The sequence below is a fragment of the Photinus pyralis genome, unplaced genomic scaffold (genome assembly GCF_008802855.1).
Source record: "Photinus pyralis isolate 1611_PpyrPB1 unplaced genomic scaffold, Ppyr1.3 Ppyr1.4_LG3a, whole genome shotgun sequence".
Lineage (NCBI taxonomy): Eukaryota > Metazoa > Arthropoda > Insecta > Coleoptera > Lampyridae > Photinus > Photinus pyralis.
The window spans coordinates 2,283,323-2,298,682 of record NW_022170509.1 but is presented as its reverse complement, the minus strand read 5'-3'; the positions used below and the strand labels follow the sequence as shown (position 1 = coordinate 2,298,682).

The window sequence follows — 15,360 nt, the reverse complement described above, 5'->3', positions numbered from 1 at the left end:
TTGCGAGATTAATCGGATTTGCGGGACTGAGGAATTTGTCGACCAAGGGGACGACTCTGTTTACTTTGTTAATGAAACTGATAACGGCGAATTATTTTTTAAATAATTGTTAAACTTTTATCGTTAAAAATGTACTATGATTTTTGAGGCACTTTAGAAGACTTTTTGTGTTTTACAGGTATGGTATTTTTGAGTTCTAAGTTAGGTCGAAGGTACTTTTTTGTTAAATATTGTGATAATTAGCGATTTATTTTAATACAGAAGTTAACCGCACAGAATTGCTTATTTGCCAATTTATTTAAAGTTTTGCGAGATCCCGCAAATTCCGGGATCTCGCGGGATTAACATCTAACAATCCCGCAAATACCGGGATTGAGATTTTGCTGCGGGATTGCATTCCCTACTAGAAATCAATTTCGAAAGAAAATTCAAAGGGCTGTAACTTTTGAACTAGTAGCCCAATCTTGGAACTGTTTGAAATTATGGATTCTACAGGCCACATTCTATAAGAACATTTTTTTCCGGGTCGATCTGAGACAATTTTTTTTTCGGGGCTCAAAAAAAGGCAGTGTATAACCTTCCTTTTTTACCAAAAATCGACTACACCAAAATTTCTCGGGGAAACACTTTTTCTTATTAATTTTGGTGCGTAGAATCCAAAACAATTCGTACTTTTTCGATCAGACTTCTCAATCAAAAGTTATAGACTAGAAAAGAAACCAATTTCGAAAGAAAATTCAAAGGGCTGTAACTTTTGAACTAGTAGCCCAATCTTGGAACTGTTTGAAATTATGGATTCTACAGGCCACATTCTATAAGAAAATTTTTTCTCCGGGTCGATCTGAGACAATTTTTTTTCGGGGCTCAAAAAAAGGCAGTGTATAACCTTCCTTTTTTACCAAAAATCGACTGCACCAAAATTTCTCAGGAAAACACTTTTTCTTATTAATTTTGGTGCGTAGAATCCAAAACAATTCGTACTTTTTCGATCAGACTTCTCAATCAAAAGTTATAGACTAGAAAGAAACCAATTTCGAAAGAAAATTCAAAGGGCTGTAACTTTTGAACTAGTAGCCCAATCTTGGAACTGTTTGAAATTATGGATTCTGCAGGCCACATTCTATAAGAAAATTTTTTTTCCGGGTCGATCTGAGACAATTTTTTTTTCGGGGCTCAAAAAAAGGCAGTGTATAATAACCTTCCTTTTTTACCAAAAATCGACTGCACCAAAATTTCTCGGGAAAACACTTTTTCTTATTAATTTTGGTGCGTAGAATCCAAAACAATTTGTACTTTTTCGATCAGATTTCTCAATCAAAAGTTATAGACTAGAAAAGAAACCAATTTCGAAAGAAAATTCAAAGGGCTGTATCTTTTGAAGTAGTAGCCCAATCTTGGAACTGTTTGAAATTATGGATTCTACCGGCCACATTCTATAAGAAAATTTTTTTTCCGAGTCGATCTGAGACAATGTTTTTTGAGCGCCTCAAAGAAAGTGTACAACCTTCCATTTTTACCAAAAATCGACTGCACAAAAAAAAAAAGGTTAGTTTCTCGTTCCCATCGTCATCGGTAAAGCCAAATTCGTCACAATAGTTTAACCTTCGTCCCCACGTAAATTCGTTCTCGGAGAATTCGCCGCCGGAATTTCGCGTTCGGATGTAAAAACTCAGGCGAATTTTTCTAGGGAGCGGATATTCGGGATCAATCTTTTGGAGGCAAATATTCTGGAGCGAATGCTCCGAGAACGAAGTTTTCTTGGGGAAACGTTTTTGGAGATGAATTAACTGCGGACAGTCTTGTCATAGAAATAAGTCTGCGAAACTGAACTGAAGCGATAGGAAACAGTAGGTTAGGGGTTCAAAAATATGCGGAAGTTGGAGAAACGCCATTGTGTTTTATAATTTGGGAAAACCTCATTGTAGGGGACCAATTCAGGTTAATTTTGCTCCACATAGGAATCTCTAGACTTAACTATAATTAAAGATACCAAAATATGCCGATCATTATTAAACAGTGGTTGTATATCAGGCACCAAATAAAAGAATTGCCGGAGAAAAGCAACAAGAACTAATGGATTGAGAAAGTCTAAATTGCTTTACTTTCACACTTAATTAAGTAACCGAAAACGATTTGATTAGCAGATTGGCCAAACGAAATAAAACAATAAATCTATACATGTATACAATATATCGAAACCTACAGCTACTTGCAATTAATAAATAAATACACTTGAGCAGTGCTAATTGTTAAGCATTAAAGCATTAGTGTTTGCACGCCGTGGAATTTTCTTAGGGGAATTAAACAATAAAAGTATGAAGGTGAAACAAATTAGGAAATTACTTCTTTTAATCCTACACATATCCTTCCGCAACTTTGCGATACAAACGTCCATGTTCCATTTTCATATAAATCAGTATACTAACCGAGTTTCAAAGGAGGAAAATTGGTATTAATATATTGATAGCTTTTCATAAAAAAATCAAGGGAGTTTTCAGCTTATGTTTCCTATGGATTTCGTATCGGACTCAATTAAAACTTCCCTTATTCCCAATGGGGCAGGTTTGTCTTAAATAATTAATCAATATGTACTGAAGATTACGCCTCCAATACAAAGTTATGGATTTATTTCTTACTTGCTCTTATTGAATATATAAAGGAGTCAGAATGAGAGTATAATGAACAAACTTAGCACCATCGACATTAGGAACAACTTAAACGCGAAGCATCTTATCAAAAGAAATGAATAAAACGGGATATTCGTGAAAAAAATTGCAGAAATTAGAAACGCTCATAGGCTTGCTGTTAATTAATTACTTAGCATCAGGAGGTTATACGTAAAAATTAGAACAAGGATGGGTGATTATTTATTTAGTATTTCATTTTAACTTTATTTTCAAGTATAGGCACAAATATCGCACGGCCGGTTTCAATATATCTACTCCAACTCAGGGGACATTATGGATATCAAATCCGTATTCCTCAGGACGCACTCTGATAGTTAATGTAAATGCAACGTGATGATTCATAACCAAGAATAAATTATTTATTTTTTTATTGGATTATCACCATCCCCACGCTATCATAGGGTAAATGTCAGCCAAGTCCATCTGTGTGTCAATTCCAAAACAGACTAAAAGCTCTCCTTAACTTTTTATGTTGTATTTTCATAAGTGTACCCATCCCAACAGGTAGAATTTCGTAATAATCTACCCCTTATTTGACATCCAATTTTTATATAAACCCGATAAACACATTTTTACCTGATATTGTATCCCACACACCACTAAGTCAAGTGTTAATTCCAATATTGTCATTTAGGTTCAATGTTGCCGCTGACGAGTGACCGCCACTACGAGAAGTTGTCAATGCCCAGGTATCCCTTCCTTGACTTTAAATTTTACATTTCCATGAGTCCACCCTGCAACTGAGTTCAAATTTTTGTGTAAAATGAAAATTCTTTTTTACAGTACGTTTTCTATAAGAACCGCTCATTAAAATTCTGCAAATCTCATAATCACTCGCTCCCCGTATTCCTTCCTTGACTTTTTATTTTACATTTTCATGAGTCCACCCCTAACGCTCCAACAGAGGTTAAACAATTTGTGAAAATCTATCACGTATTTTAGCTCCAATTTTTACATTATTGAATCCTATAATCACACCACCATATTCCTTCCTTGACTTTTTATTTTACATTTTCATGAGCCCCCCCCCCTACGATCCCTCCACTTTGACCCTATCTTAATACTTTTTTGGGGTACTGGTACATTCGTCTTACAATTTTTGTACATGAGATTGCACCAAAAACGCCACTAAGTTTTAATTCTAGCATTTTTTATTTAACATTTGGTTCCATTCGGTTTCTGCACTGCGACATTTTGGTGTATTGTGTTCCCTGATATTGTCTACGCCGTCCTTCATTTTTATGTTCTCAAGGACCACAAGGATTACAAAATTTTTGTAATTCATCCTCATTACACGCTATCGAACCATACACATGGTTTAATTACATTTTGAGTGCAGCAGTTTCTAATCGGTGGATTTTGTTCTCTTTTGATACACGGATAATGTATAATCTTTAGTTTTTCTTAGAAATCGAGAGGTATTTTGGTGCATTTTCCCACGTAACACTTATATCCAGTTTTCAAGAAGAGACTTTTCCTTCCATGGTTGAACAGATTTGACCAAAGAAGTAACTAAGTTGGGTAGCGCTTTAAAATAACGGGAATAATTTTTGTGTTATAAAACGAATTACGCTCTGTCTTTTCACATCTTTTTCCGCCCTTGTGATTGTTTTTAAAAATCAGTAAAGTTAGGGGAACGTTAACTTAAGTGGTCTGTTCGTCTGATATTATATCATCGATTTCAGCACTTCTATTGCTATTTAAAATTAGGGACATTATTTATTGCTTGGATGAAGTGACTAGTTCCGTGTTGTATAAAATGTTTCGCGCGAATTTTTTACATATCAACTTTCCATCAAATTAAGTAATGTCTATAAATAATAGAACATACATAAATGAAAACTAGAATAAGAATGAATAATAAGGAAATGAATTCTTTTTTATTCGCAGCCAATTCATCATAGTACTTTATGAGGAGTTCCATTTCTCAAACAAACGTTCATTTAATCTTCTCAGGAGAGTTCTAAACTCATATCCAATCTATGTAACTTCTACAATATTTTAGTAATATGATGTTGAGGTCACTTATTTTCATGATATGCGCCCACTTTCATTCATTTGTAGCTTCCTAGCATGTGCTAGGTAGCTATTGCGATAGCCGTTTTTTGAACATTTCAAAATTTCATCAAATGTCGACGTTTTAGACCATTTTAAGCAACTTTTAAAGAATAAAATTTTTTTCCGTCTGTATGTACGTACGTACGTGTTGGCAATTTTCTGAGAAAACGGCTCGACGGATTTTGTTGAAATTTTGTATATATGTTTTAGGCATACCGAACAGAAAAATAACGGGCCGGATTTTTGAAAAGAAATTTTGGAGCGCCGTAACGGCATCGAACTTTTTTTTTCAAATAGCAACCTAAAATGTTTATTCTATTATTTGGAAGACCTTATTTTCCTGTGTACAACCTACAAAAAATTGGGCCGGGTTATATTATCAAAAAACGGAGAAAAAAATTGTCAAAGTCAAAAAATTGTGTTGCATATGTGCAAAACGCAACGATCTTGTTTCTGAAGCAATTTAAACGAAATTTCTATGGTAAGTCCCTTTAATAAAAGCAAACAAAATGCATGCGCAAAAATCGTGTTGCGCATGCGCAGAAATGCAATTTTCTTAATGCGAAATTTCATCAAATGTTGACGTTTTAGATCATTTTAAGCAACTTTTAAAGAATAAATTTTTCCCGTGTGTAAGTGCGTACATATGTTGGCAATTTTTGGTTTCAGCTAGGAAGCTATTCTATCAAGAATTTGACACCTGGTTTAATCTATGCTATACAAGTGATCGGCTTTATTATTATTATTTTTCATCTGTGGCAGAGATGAGAATTTCTTTAAATCAGTTTCAAGCATTCTACCGGCTACTCCGAATTAGGTTTTCCTGCACTTTTCCTAATTCGTAAGCTCAATACCGGAGTAGTATAAAACAACTTAAGACCTTCTGCAGAGGCACCTCTAAAAAGCATTATGCGGGTCATTCTGTAATTGAGCGCAAGCCTGTTGAGGGCCCAGAACAAGAAAGGGATAATAAATAATAAAAATAATAAAAAAGTGACCAAACCGATTCGTTTTTTTATTGAGTCATTGAGCATTATATCATTAAAAAGCGGAAAAGGCTTTTATTTATTTATTTTTTTACCTATTTTTACATTTATTTTTGAGTGGACGGTGTTTCAGGGAAGGCTGATTTACCAACCCACTTCGTACCGCACTCGAACTGCGTCACACGAGTCGACTCCTTAAGTAGCAATTTTAGAGTTGCTTGTAGTCCATTAAACATAATCTTAATTAAAAAAATTGTGTAGTTGCAAATAGTGGATATAGCGAAAAAGTTTTCCTAAAAATTACAACATTTCGGGGTATGGGATTTTATCATTAGGTGGCAATTTTAAGGTTACTTTAAGGTCTTTTAAACATAATTTATCAACAACAACATCAAATTTTGATATACGGAACTCTCGCAATTATGTATTGCTATGTAGGTATAAACGAATAAAATTACTAAATTTTAAAACGGGGAGGGATTTTATCTTTAGGTGGCAATTTTAGGGTTACCTGTAAATCCTTTAAATATAATCCATCAACAACAACAAAATTTATGTAGGTACTTATAATAAAAATGATAACCCCCACAATGGAGTACGAGCGAGTTCTCTTAGAAACTGCGAAACTCTAAAACGGAAGGGTTTTCTATGTTTTGGTCGTAATTGTAGGGTCGTTTGTAAGTCTTTTGACTATAATCTATAATCTATCAAGTAAACAATAATTTTTCATGAACAACAAAAATTACAACCCTCTCAATTGAGTAGCTAAGAGCGAATTTCTCTTCAGAATTACTAAATTTTAAAATCGGCAGGGATTTTCCCTTTAAGTAGCAATTTTAGGGTTACTACACGTCTTTTAAATATAATCTATCAAAACACAGTTGAAATTTTTGCGAATCTTCAACTAATTTTGGATTTCCATGATAACAGGTTTCATCGGGACATTTTTACACAGTCGGCAAGGACATCATTAGGAAATATATGTAAAGCTGTTAGGTCCGTTCTGTGACAATTTTGGAACTTTTCAGGTCACGACTTATATGCAACGAATGATTGTTTTGGTTCCCCCTGTACTATTCAATTGTTGAAATACCTCGGTTCTGTTACACTTTTGTATTGAAATTGATTCAAATCTTTTATCTTTAGTTTTTCGCCGATGATAGCTTTTTCTGTAGAAACGCGTACGTTTTGTTAAAGTTTGCACCGGCCACAAAGTGTCTCCATAAGGTATGTTGCTCGAATTATTGCTAGTAAGTAAGAGCAACAAGTAATGGACACATGATCATTATTTTTATTATCTTTGTTGGTAATAAATCTACTCGTATTATTTCAATACCTACTGATTCCTCTAATTCAACCGCTATTCTCGCTGTTATTGTTTGCTACACTATGAACTTGCAAATACTGAAGTGCTGCAAGTGTGAATCATTTATCCATAGTCTTTTAATCCATACCGATTTTATAGGTTGGTTTTAAATGTTAAAGCTTTATGATATATTCAGAAGGAGAATGTACCTAACGCCGTTCATACGTGCGTAGGAGTATAAATATTTCATACTAGCCGTCCTGAGAGTACGCATCTGTATTCAGAATTTGAAAATTGGTAGATTTACGTATTTATAACAACTCATTACAAAAGGAATTCATACATTATATCAACAGGAGTACGAGGCTTTCGCGTCGCATGTAAAACATATATAAATTAGATTTCCCCCCCCCCCCCCCCGCGACTTCGTACGCTCGATATTAACGGATGTATGATAACGGAAACCCAACGTACAGAATTATCGATCGGTACGCAAAATAGCAGAGTGCGACATCATCCAAAAAAATTAGATCGATTGATCGAACCCGATTATGCAAACATTTTGGAAATTCATTATTTCGTAAACTAGCAACTTTAAGAAACCTGTCCATTTTTATTTTTAATACGGATGCTTTGTCAGGGCCTTTTTTTAAAATTTTGTCCTGATCTCTGTAAGCGTCATCAACTTTTAAATACAAATGTAGACAGAATGACTTCGTTATTTCTTGTCCCAGTTTCTTAGAGGCCCAAAACACGATAGACGAATTAATCTCCTTATTGCAACGAGGCGGATTTAAGTTACACAGGTGGTCCAGCAATGACCAGACGCTGTTGACGTTCTGTTCCTCAACAAAATCCTCGCGCCGACCCCTAGAATTTGGATCTAATCCGCCTAACGATACCATTAAAGTGTTAGGATTTCATTGGGCTCCGCTGCGCGATTGGTTTTTCTTTCAGATCAATTCCCTGAATGACCGTGCTTGCATCAAACGCATTCTTTTTGCAGAACTGGTCCGCATTTACGACCCGTTAGGCTTTATAGCGCCAATCACTTTTTTTTTGTAAATGTTTAATTCAAAACTTGTGGCTGTTGGGATTGTGAACGCACGGTCAAGGTATCAACAGGAGTTGCCGTTGCTCTCCAGCTTTCAAATCCCTCGCCTATTTACGTCCTTCACTTCATCATGTTCTAATCATCAAATTTGTGGGTGCCGCTGCCACAGCCAATGGTACAACCGCCACCGCCTACATCCCCCTCCCGCTAAATTGCATTTAAGCCAGCCCAAAAGCCTCATTTTAAGCTTCTAGTAAGCCCTTTAAACAAAATCAAACAAAGAATCTAAAATATTTGAAGTGCTACCAAAATTGCAGCACTACAATGAACGAATCACTATGTAAAAGTGAGCTTTCACAAAAAGATCGTAATTTTTTTAATGGATAACGGCTATGCTTTTCTGTGAATTTAAAGGCTGGCTTTTGAAAGTTGCATACAACATAAAACAAGGAAATAAACAAATTTGGAGTGCCACAAAAATTACAACCCTCACAATAATCGGATTATTATGCAAAATGAGCTTTCTTTACAAAAATGTAATTTTGAAAAGGACAGTGACTATACTTGTGTGTGCCTTTAATGGGTGAATTGTATGCCCTGTAAAGAAAATCAAACAATGAAAACAAAATATTTAACGTACAGCCCATAAGCTCGGTATTTTATAACATAAACAACTTTTTAAAGCATAGGGTTGACTGTCCTTTTTAAACACTTGTATTCATACCTTGTATACATTGCGTAAAACTTAATTGTTACTAGCGCTAATAAATTGTTATTATTTATCGTTATCTAAGGTGGCTTTTATTTTTTTTAAAAACAATAGAAAATTATGGGTGTTTAGCTTAATAATTTTATAGATACAAAATTACTTTCACTTTAAAACCGCTGTACCCTACTATCGACGAACTCCCTAAATCGAATTCTGGTGGATTCAAAGAAACCAGCGTACTTTTGATATCCCAGCCACATACAATGGTATCACCAGTTTTATCAAATAGCATATCGTTTAATTACACAAAAAAACAAATGTTACCTTATCTCCCACCGAGGCGCTTGGCTTCCACGTTACACTAGGGTGACATATGCCTTACCTTCTTCCCCAGAACGTGTGTGGCGTAGTGGTGCTGAAGCTCGACTGCGGCACTAAGGGTTCCTGGTTCAAATCGCGGTTCGGGTTCGGGCATGAATATTTGTATCAGGTTGTTCGGAAAGTCATTTCGTTTTTCTTCAACAGAGAACCTAATTGTATTGTTTCACAGCCAACTTTACACTTAAGCCGCATAAACATTAAAATTTTGACAGCTGACATAGTAATGCTTGTATGGTAAAAGTTTTGTTTGATTCTTTGCAATAGTTTTTGTTTGGTGCCCTATCAAAGATGGAAAATCAAAATCAGCATTTTCGGCATATTTTACTCTTTTACTATCGAAAAGGTAAAAATGCAGTTCAGGCAAGGCGGAAATTATGCGATGTGTATGGAGAAGATGTACTGACTGAACGACAATGCCAAAATTGGTTTGCAAAATTTCGTTCCGGCAATTTCGATCTTGAAGATGCACCACGTTCTGGAAGACCCGTTGAAGCCGATGGAGACGAAATAAAGGCATTGGTAGATGCAAACCGTCAAATAACCACTCGTGAGATTGCTGAGAGGTTACATTTATCGAATTCGACCGTTCATCATCACGTGAAACGTCTTGGTTTTATTTCAAAACTTAACATATGGGTTCCACGTTCTTACAGAACGAAATTTGCTTCGGGGCATTAACGACTGTGATTTGCTTCTCAAACGTCACGAAAATGATCCATTTTTGAAGCGTATCATTACTGGCGACGAGAAATGGGTTGTTTACAAAAATGTTAAGCGGAAGAGATCATGGAGTAAAAAAGGTGAACCAGCTCAAACCACTGCGAAGGCCGATATTCACCAAAAAAAGGTTATGCTATCTGTTTGGTGGGATTTCAAAGGGATAGTTTTTTTTTAGCTTCTACCGGACAATACCACGATTAATTCTGAAGTGTACTGTGGTCAACCGGACAAATTGAACGATTCACTTAAACAGAAAAGGCCAGAATTGGTCAATAGAAAACGTGTAGTGTTCCACCACGATAGTGCGAGACCTCACACAAGTTTGGTAACCCGCCAAAAGCTTTTACAGCTTGAATGGGATGTACTACCACACCCACCATATTCTCCAGATTTGGCACCTTCAGACTACTACTTGTTCCGGTCTCTGCAAAATTTTTTGGACGGGAAGACCTTCACCTCAAATCAAGACGTCAAATTTCACTTGGACCAGTATTTGTATAGTGAGTTGGGTTGGTAGAACCTTGGCTGAAGCCCTGAATAAAATTGCTGGAATTGACGCATTATGTAATATGTTAGCCTGACAAGAAGCATTTTTCTGTTTCTAGTGACGCAACAACCCACTAAGAAATTTCCCCTGGGATTTTTATATGCGGTGCTTTATACTTACCCATGAGTTGTTGAAGTCTCGTTGTAAGAATAGGAACAGACTGGACAACTGTGATCAACTCAATCCGACATATTGAGAACAGTTCCATTAGTTAATTAAATATGTTACACAGTTTAAACAATTTCTATAGAAATAGTAAAGGTGCACGTAGATTTACGTAATGAATCTTGCCTAATGATAAAAACCACTTAAGAGACTAGCGAGATACAGAGTATGAGGTATGACATAAATTTCACAATTTCAGCAGTGTTTGTTTTTACTATGCTCACATTCCTCTCCTTAATATATACAATCTCAACGTTGATTTCATAGCTCAGCAATACTCGCGAGAATAGGTGAAGTGCATTACTTAATTGTTAAAGTGTCTTCCGCTCTTCTAAATTCGCATAATGCCTTTTCAACAATTACTAAAGTGCATATACGGATGGAATGAACGAGTTATTAATGTTAGCCAACTGCCAAGGTAGTGTAAGCGTCTAGGTCTAGGTAATAAATAAATGCATACATAGAATCTGACTGCAGAAACATGCACGATGTTTGTATAAATTATGTATGCAGCAGGTTTTCGCAGTTGTTCTAACGTAGTTTTAAGTAAAAATGTGCAACAAATAAAGAACATTTAAAATGCAGATGAGATAGATACATATCTTGCCATGCAACGTACTGAGAGGAACATCGGCCAACGAAACCTTATCATTTTCAAATGAATCGTGTTTCTTTTGCACAATCGTGTTCAAAACTAGTTTAAATATTGAAAAACGAATAAGTGTAGTTGAAGGAATCGCATTGAGGTACGACCAGTGAAGGGAAGTAACCATAAAAATATATCTTGGTAGGTAGCAGAAGTGAATAAATGTACTGGAGGATAACAGCTATATAAAGGCTTGGCGTATTTGCGAAGGCATTTGCTTGTAGTAGTGGCATGAATAGCTTTACTCAAGGTATGATTTATTTACATATTTTGAGATCCTTCCTATTTATATTACCGGAAGTTTGTACATCTTAAAGCAGAATGTTTTAAGTGCTCCAAGTGCGTGGTTACCTATAATTGTGCAATAGTTTGTTGAGGTTGCGCTAGCATTTTGGAAAAGGAAAGTACAAAATTGTTCCCTTATTTATGTGTCGCCAAATTTTTAATTTCGTATATTTTGTTTGTTTTGATGGAACCTTAGCCATTTCGTTAATGTCAGACTTTACCTTGTGGTAACATCTAGTAAAAGTAATGATATTGAGAAGGGGCCAAGGATTTACGTTTAATTAACCAATATCGATGTTAAATTGTAGATATTCTTTCGGTACGTCCCATAATTGTGTCCTTTTTTAACCGTCTTGTCCACCGCAGGACAACAACCGTAATTCTAAATATACATGTACTAGCGTACGTAGATTGCATATAACCTAATTTGAATTCTTGCCCAGCTAATTAATCTTTAAGGTCACCCTCACTTTTTGTCAAGAATGTAAACCTGGTTTGTTTAATGTATTAATTATGCATAAATTACGTTTGTAATTAACTTCGATTCTTAAGAAACCTTCAGTTTGGGTGATTTAACCTTCTTATTCAGATTTATACAAATAATTAAGTACACGATATGCTCTTGACCATAAGTAGTTATTTAATGTTACCTACCACATTTAATTTCAACTGTAGTGCAACAAACACATTCTCTGTAAATAGAGACAAGATGTTCACAAACTCTGGTGAGCTGTTTGCAACGCTTACATAAAAACCTTGTAAAAGTTCAAGATTGATCGACTTCGCTAAGACTGTTTAACTAACGCCGATATAGTAAATTTTTATAATTTAGAAAAGTTTTCGTACATCGAACTATCAAATACAAATCCCAAAATGCAACAGGGGCACTTAAAATGTTACATTTCTTGGTTTTCAATAAATAATGTGACCTATTGATTTTCAGCAAACATGTACAGACTACTTGTATTTGCATCGTTCGTGACAGTATCCATTGCTGGAGTGGTTCGAGTTCCTAAAATCTATAATGCGCTAATATCGTCGGATGAAAATCTATCCCCTAGCCATGCAATTCCTGTCGTGGAACCAGTTTTAAGGACGACTGCTCTAGGAGTCGCTTTTCCGCCAATATACGTACATCCTCCTCACAACGTATTACTTCAGACGACTTCCGAAACCGATCAGGTTTAAGCTCATTTTACTGGCCACCTCTAATTTGACGTTTATTTACAGAAGGATACGAAGAGCGAACCTCGTAGAAATGAAACTGAAACAATCGAGGATAAGCGAGGAGATAAGAAACCCTCAATCCCTCAGTTGACGTATCATGGCTCATTGTATCCTCTTGCGATAGATTCATACTTTCCATATTCTTACAGCTCTGAGCTGCTGTTTCCGGCTTTGCCATACTACCAGCAACCTATTTTTGGAGACTTAGGACACATTAACAACGGTAACACCGAGAAAAAGGTTGAGATACCATATCCCACAAACATAAAAAAAAATCCCGAAATACCTGACGTGCCACCGCCTCCATTGCCAGGCAAAGAAAAACCACGCAATTCATAACTAAACGCAATGTTCTACGAGTCTGGGACAAAGCTGATAGCTGAGATAAGAATCTCAAGCAATAATTAGAGGCAAGTAATTGAAATGATGTCTATACTTTTATATTTATTGATATTATCTACTTTATTATGATTAATAATAAATATTCAAACATCACCATCATTTTCGTCTAAGGAATATCCTTTAATTTCGACATAAAAATTGAAACCTCTCCCATAAGCGGCTGTTACATTAAATATGACATAATTATGGCCAACTCCGCCGCCTACAAAACTCGGATAAGCACCCTCACCGTCAGAAACTTGGTCTAAGACTTTTACGCAAGTTATATAAACAGACCCTTCAACGCTCATCTAAAAATAACATCATTCTTACAAAAACGTTCCAACAAAACCTCATAAATTATTTACTCGGATAGTAGCATTGACTTGACTTTTTCCGTCATTATTTAAAATTAAGTTCTCGCTATGTAATACATCATCCAAAGGGATACATCGCCCTATAAATAAATGATGCTGTTTATCCACGATTTTCAAAGAAACTAAAAAAATTAATTATGTACATTGCGTTTTTTAAAACATACCTACTTGAAGAATTTTGCAGACTGCGGCTCACCTTCAATCTAGTGTTATTGAGGGGCTTCTTTGTGTTTATATAACAAGTACACGACACAAGTAATACAAACGCAATAATTAATCGATGCATTTTCACAGCATCCACCACGTAATATAATTGTCGACGACCTTTTAACCGAATAATTATGAAATATGATAAACCTTGATTAATAAACGCCATCTATGATGATGCCTAAATTTCTGACATAATTCGATTTTATTCGGCTGATACATTGATAAATGTTAGTTTAAAAAGTTTTGTGCTGTGCTGAATACTTTTTCATGAGTTTGGATTTTGGGAAAGAGAACAATATCAAATAAAGTTAACTCACTTTATTTAAAAGCATTGGGTTTACAAATGATCCATAAACACTCTACGCAGAATCAATTGCGACAGTATCTTCATCAATGATGACTTGTGATGGCGATCCCGAAGAGGGTGGTTTTTGTTGTGTTATAAAAGGAGGAGACACGGGACCTTGAATAGGAAGACCGGGATAAGTAAAGATCGGATAGCCGGGGTATAAAACTTGCTGAGGAGGATAAAATGGGTATTGCCCGATTACTTGACGAAGAACTGTTGGGCCCAAATACGTTGGAAATTCAAAACTGCTGTACGCAAAGTTACCACCAAGTTGTTTAAAATTAACGAGCGCACTATTTAAATTGGAACTATAAATCACACTGCCATACGCGAGGCCGGCCGCCATGAGAAAAACAACTATACGTATCTATAAACATAGTTTTTAGGCAAATTTGATTAAAATTGTTAAAGCTAAATACCTCCATAGTTAGTATTTCTTTCGGAAACAAATACGTATAATCAGGAAGATAACTGGTTTGATATTTATATGCAGTGTTTTTCTTTAGATCCCCACTAAGACGAAAGACAAAGAAGAGATCGATTACCTACCTCCCAAAAACGGATTTACATAAAAACTGAACTTCTACATATCAATAGTATTAGTGTATTAAATTATTTTTGAATTGCAAATTTGCGAATTACATGGCACGCCTTTACTTTTATATCTCGCTTCACCTTCAAAAGCTACAACTGAATTTTTGTATTGGTATTTTAATCAGGCGGGCGAATTTGTGAATTGGCCCCATGAATTATTGCGAGGGAATGGAAAACTGAGAAATCGTATAACTTGAGGAACACGTATTTTACTGTACCTTTGCGATGAAATTAGTTATGGAAGTCTCGAAACTTCCTTTCGGTACAAACTATCATCTTTTTCTAGTATCCCAAACACATCTGATCACTTCCGCATAAAGCATGAGAAAACAGAAAAAGGTTTCTTTTTGTCCACCAATTGTTTCTGATTTTTTCGTTCACATTTTATGGAATACCTATATCTGGTATAAATAAAACGCCATAAACAAACTCAGAACTGTGAATTGTTTTTGTAGACCAGGTGTCAAATATAAAAAGCAAGGCTAGGCGAAGGTGTGGTTGTGAAAAATCTATAATTTGTCTGGAAATTAAATTGCTTTAAAGTATTACAAAACAAATTGGAAATTATTATAAATTATTATACCAAATGAACTTGTCAGCAACTGAGATGCTCCGATTATTTTTGATTACACTGATAAATACCTACACACTGACTGATAACTACTGACAGAGATCTCC

At 35.4% G+C, this 15,360-nt stretch overlaps 3 protein-coding genes across 8 annotated transcripts in view; 1 reads left to right on the top strand and 2 right to left on the bottom strand.

Moving 5' to 3' along the window:
- The window catches only part of LOC116165979, a 152,178-nt gene extending 138,912 nt beyond the window's left edge, over positions 1 to 13,266 (top strand). For 2 of the 6 annotated variants that reach the window (XM_031480773.1, XM_031480774.1), the window contains exons 3-4: positions 12,488 to 12,726; positions 12,775 to 13,266. In XM_031480773.1, coding sequence (XP_031336633.1) covers positions 12,493 to 12,726; positions 12,775 to 13,110 — 570 coding nt within the window. In that variant the 5' untranslated portion in view covers positions 12,488 to 12,492 and the 3' untranslated portion in view covers positions 13,111 to 13,266. Of the gene's footprint in view, positions 1 to 11,342; positions 11,510 to 11,574; positions 11,660 to 11,685; positions 12,270 to 12,487; positions 12,727 to 12,774 lie in introns of those variants that run through there. The other 4 variants (XM_031480772.1, XM_031480771.1, XM_031480775.1 and 1 more) reach the window with 4 other exon arrangements.
- LOC116165980 (probable salivary secreted peptide) lies at positions 13,214 to 13,866 on the bottom strand. The gene is made up of 3 exons (XM_031480776.1): positions 13,698 to 13,866; positions 13,521 to 13,651; positions 13,214 to 13,463 (listed from the first exon to the last, which is right to left on the bottom strand). The coding sequence occupies exons 1-3, from the start codon at positions 13,813 to 13,815 to the stop codon at positions 13,257 to 13,259; spliced, it is 456 nt and encodes a 151-aa protein (XP_031336636.1). The 5' UTR covers positions 13,816 to 13,866; the 3' UTR covers positions 13,214 to 13,256.
- A 176-nt stretch (positions 13,867 to 14,042) lies between these two features.
- Positions 14,043 to 14,661, bottom strand: LOC116166118. Its single transcript, XM_031480956.1, has 2 exons — positions 14,508 to 14,661; positions 14,043 to 14,455 (listed from the first exon to the last, which is right to left on the bottom strand). Exons 1-2 carry the CDS (start codon positions 14,511 to 14,513, stop codon positions 14,099 to 14,101), a joined length of 363 nt encoding a protein of 120 aa, XP_031336816.1. The 5' UTR covers positions 14,514 to 14,661; the 3' UTR covers positions 14,043 to 14,098.
- Positions 14,662 to 15,360: the final 699 nt, after the last annotated feature.

Excerpts from the sequence above, each read along its gene's own strand:
- LOC116165980 (XM_031480776.1), bottom strand. The coding sequence starts at position 13,815 with ATGCATCGATTAATTATTGCGTTTGTATTACTTGTGTCGTGTACTTGT. Across the intron at positions 13,652-13,697 it reads CAGTCTGCAAAATTCTTCAA|TTTCTTTGAAAATCGTGGAT; the intron begins GTAGGTATGTTT and ends TAATTTTTTTAG. Across the intron at positions 13,464-13,520 it reads AAGTCAATGCTACTATCCGA|ATGAGCGTTGAAGGGTCTGT; the intron begins GTAAATAATTTA and ends TGTTATTTTTAG.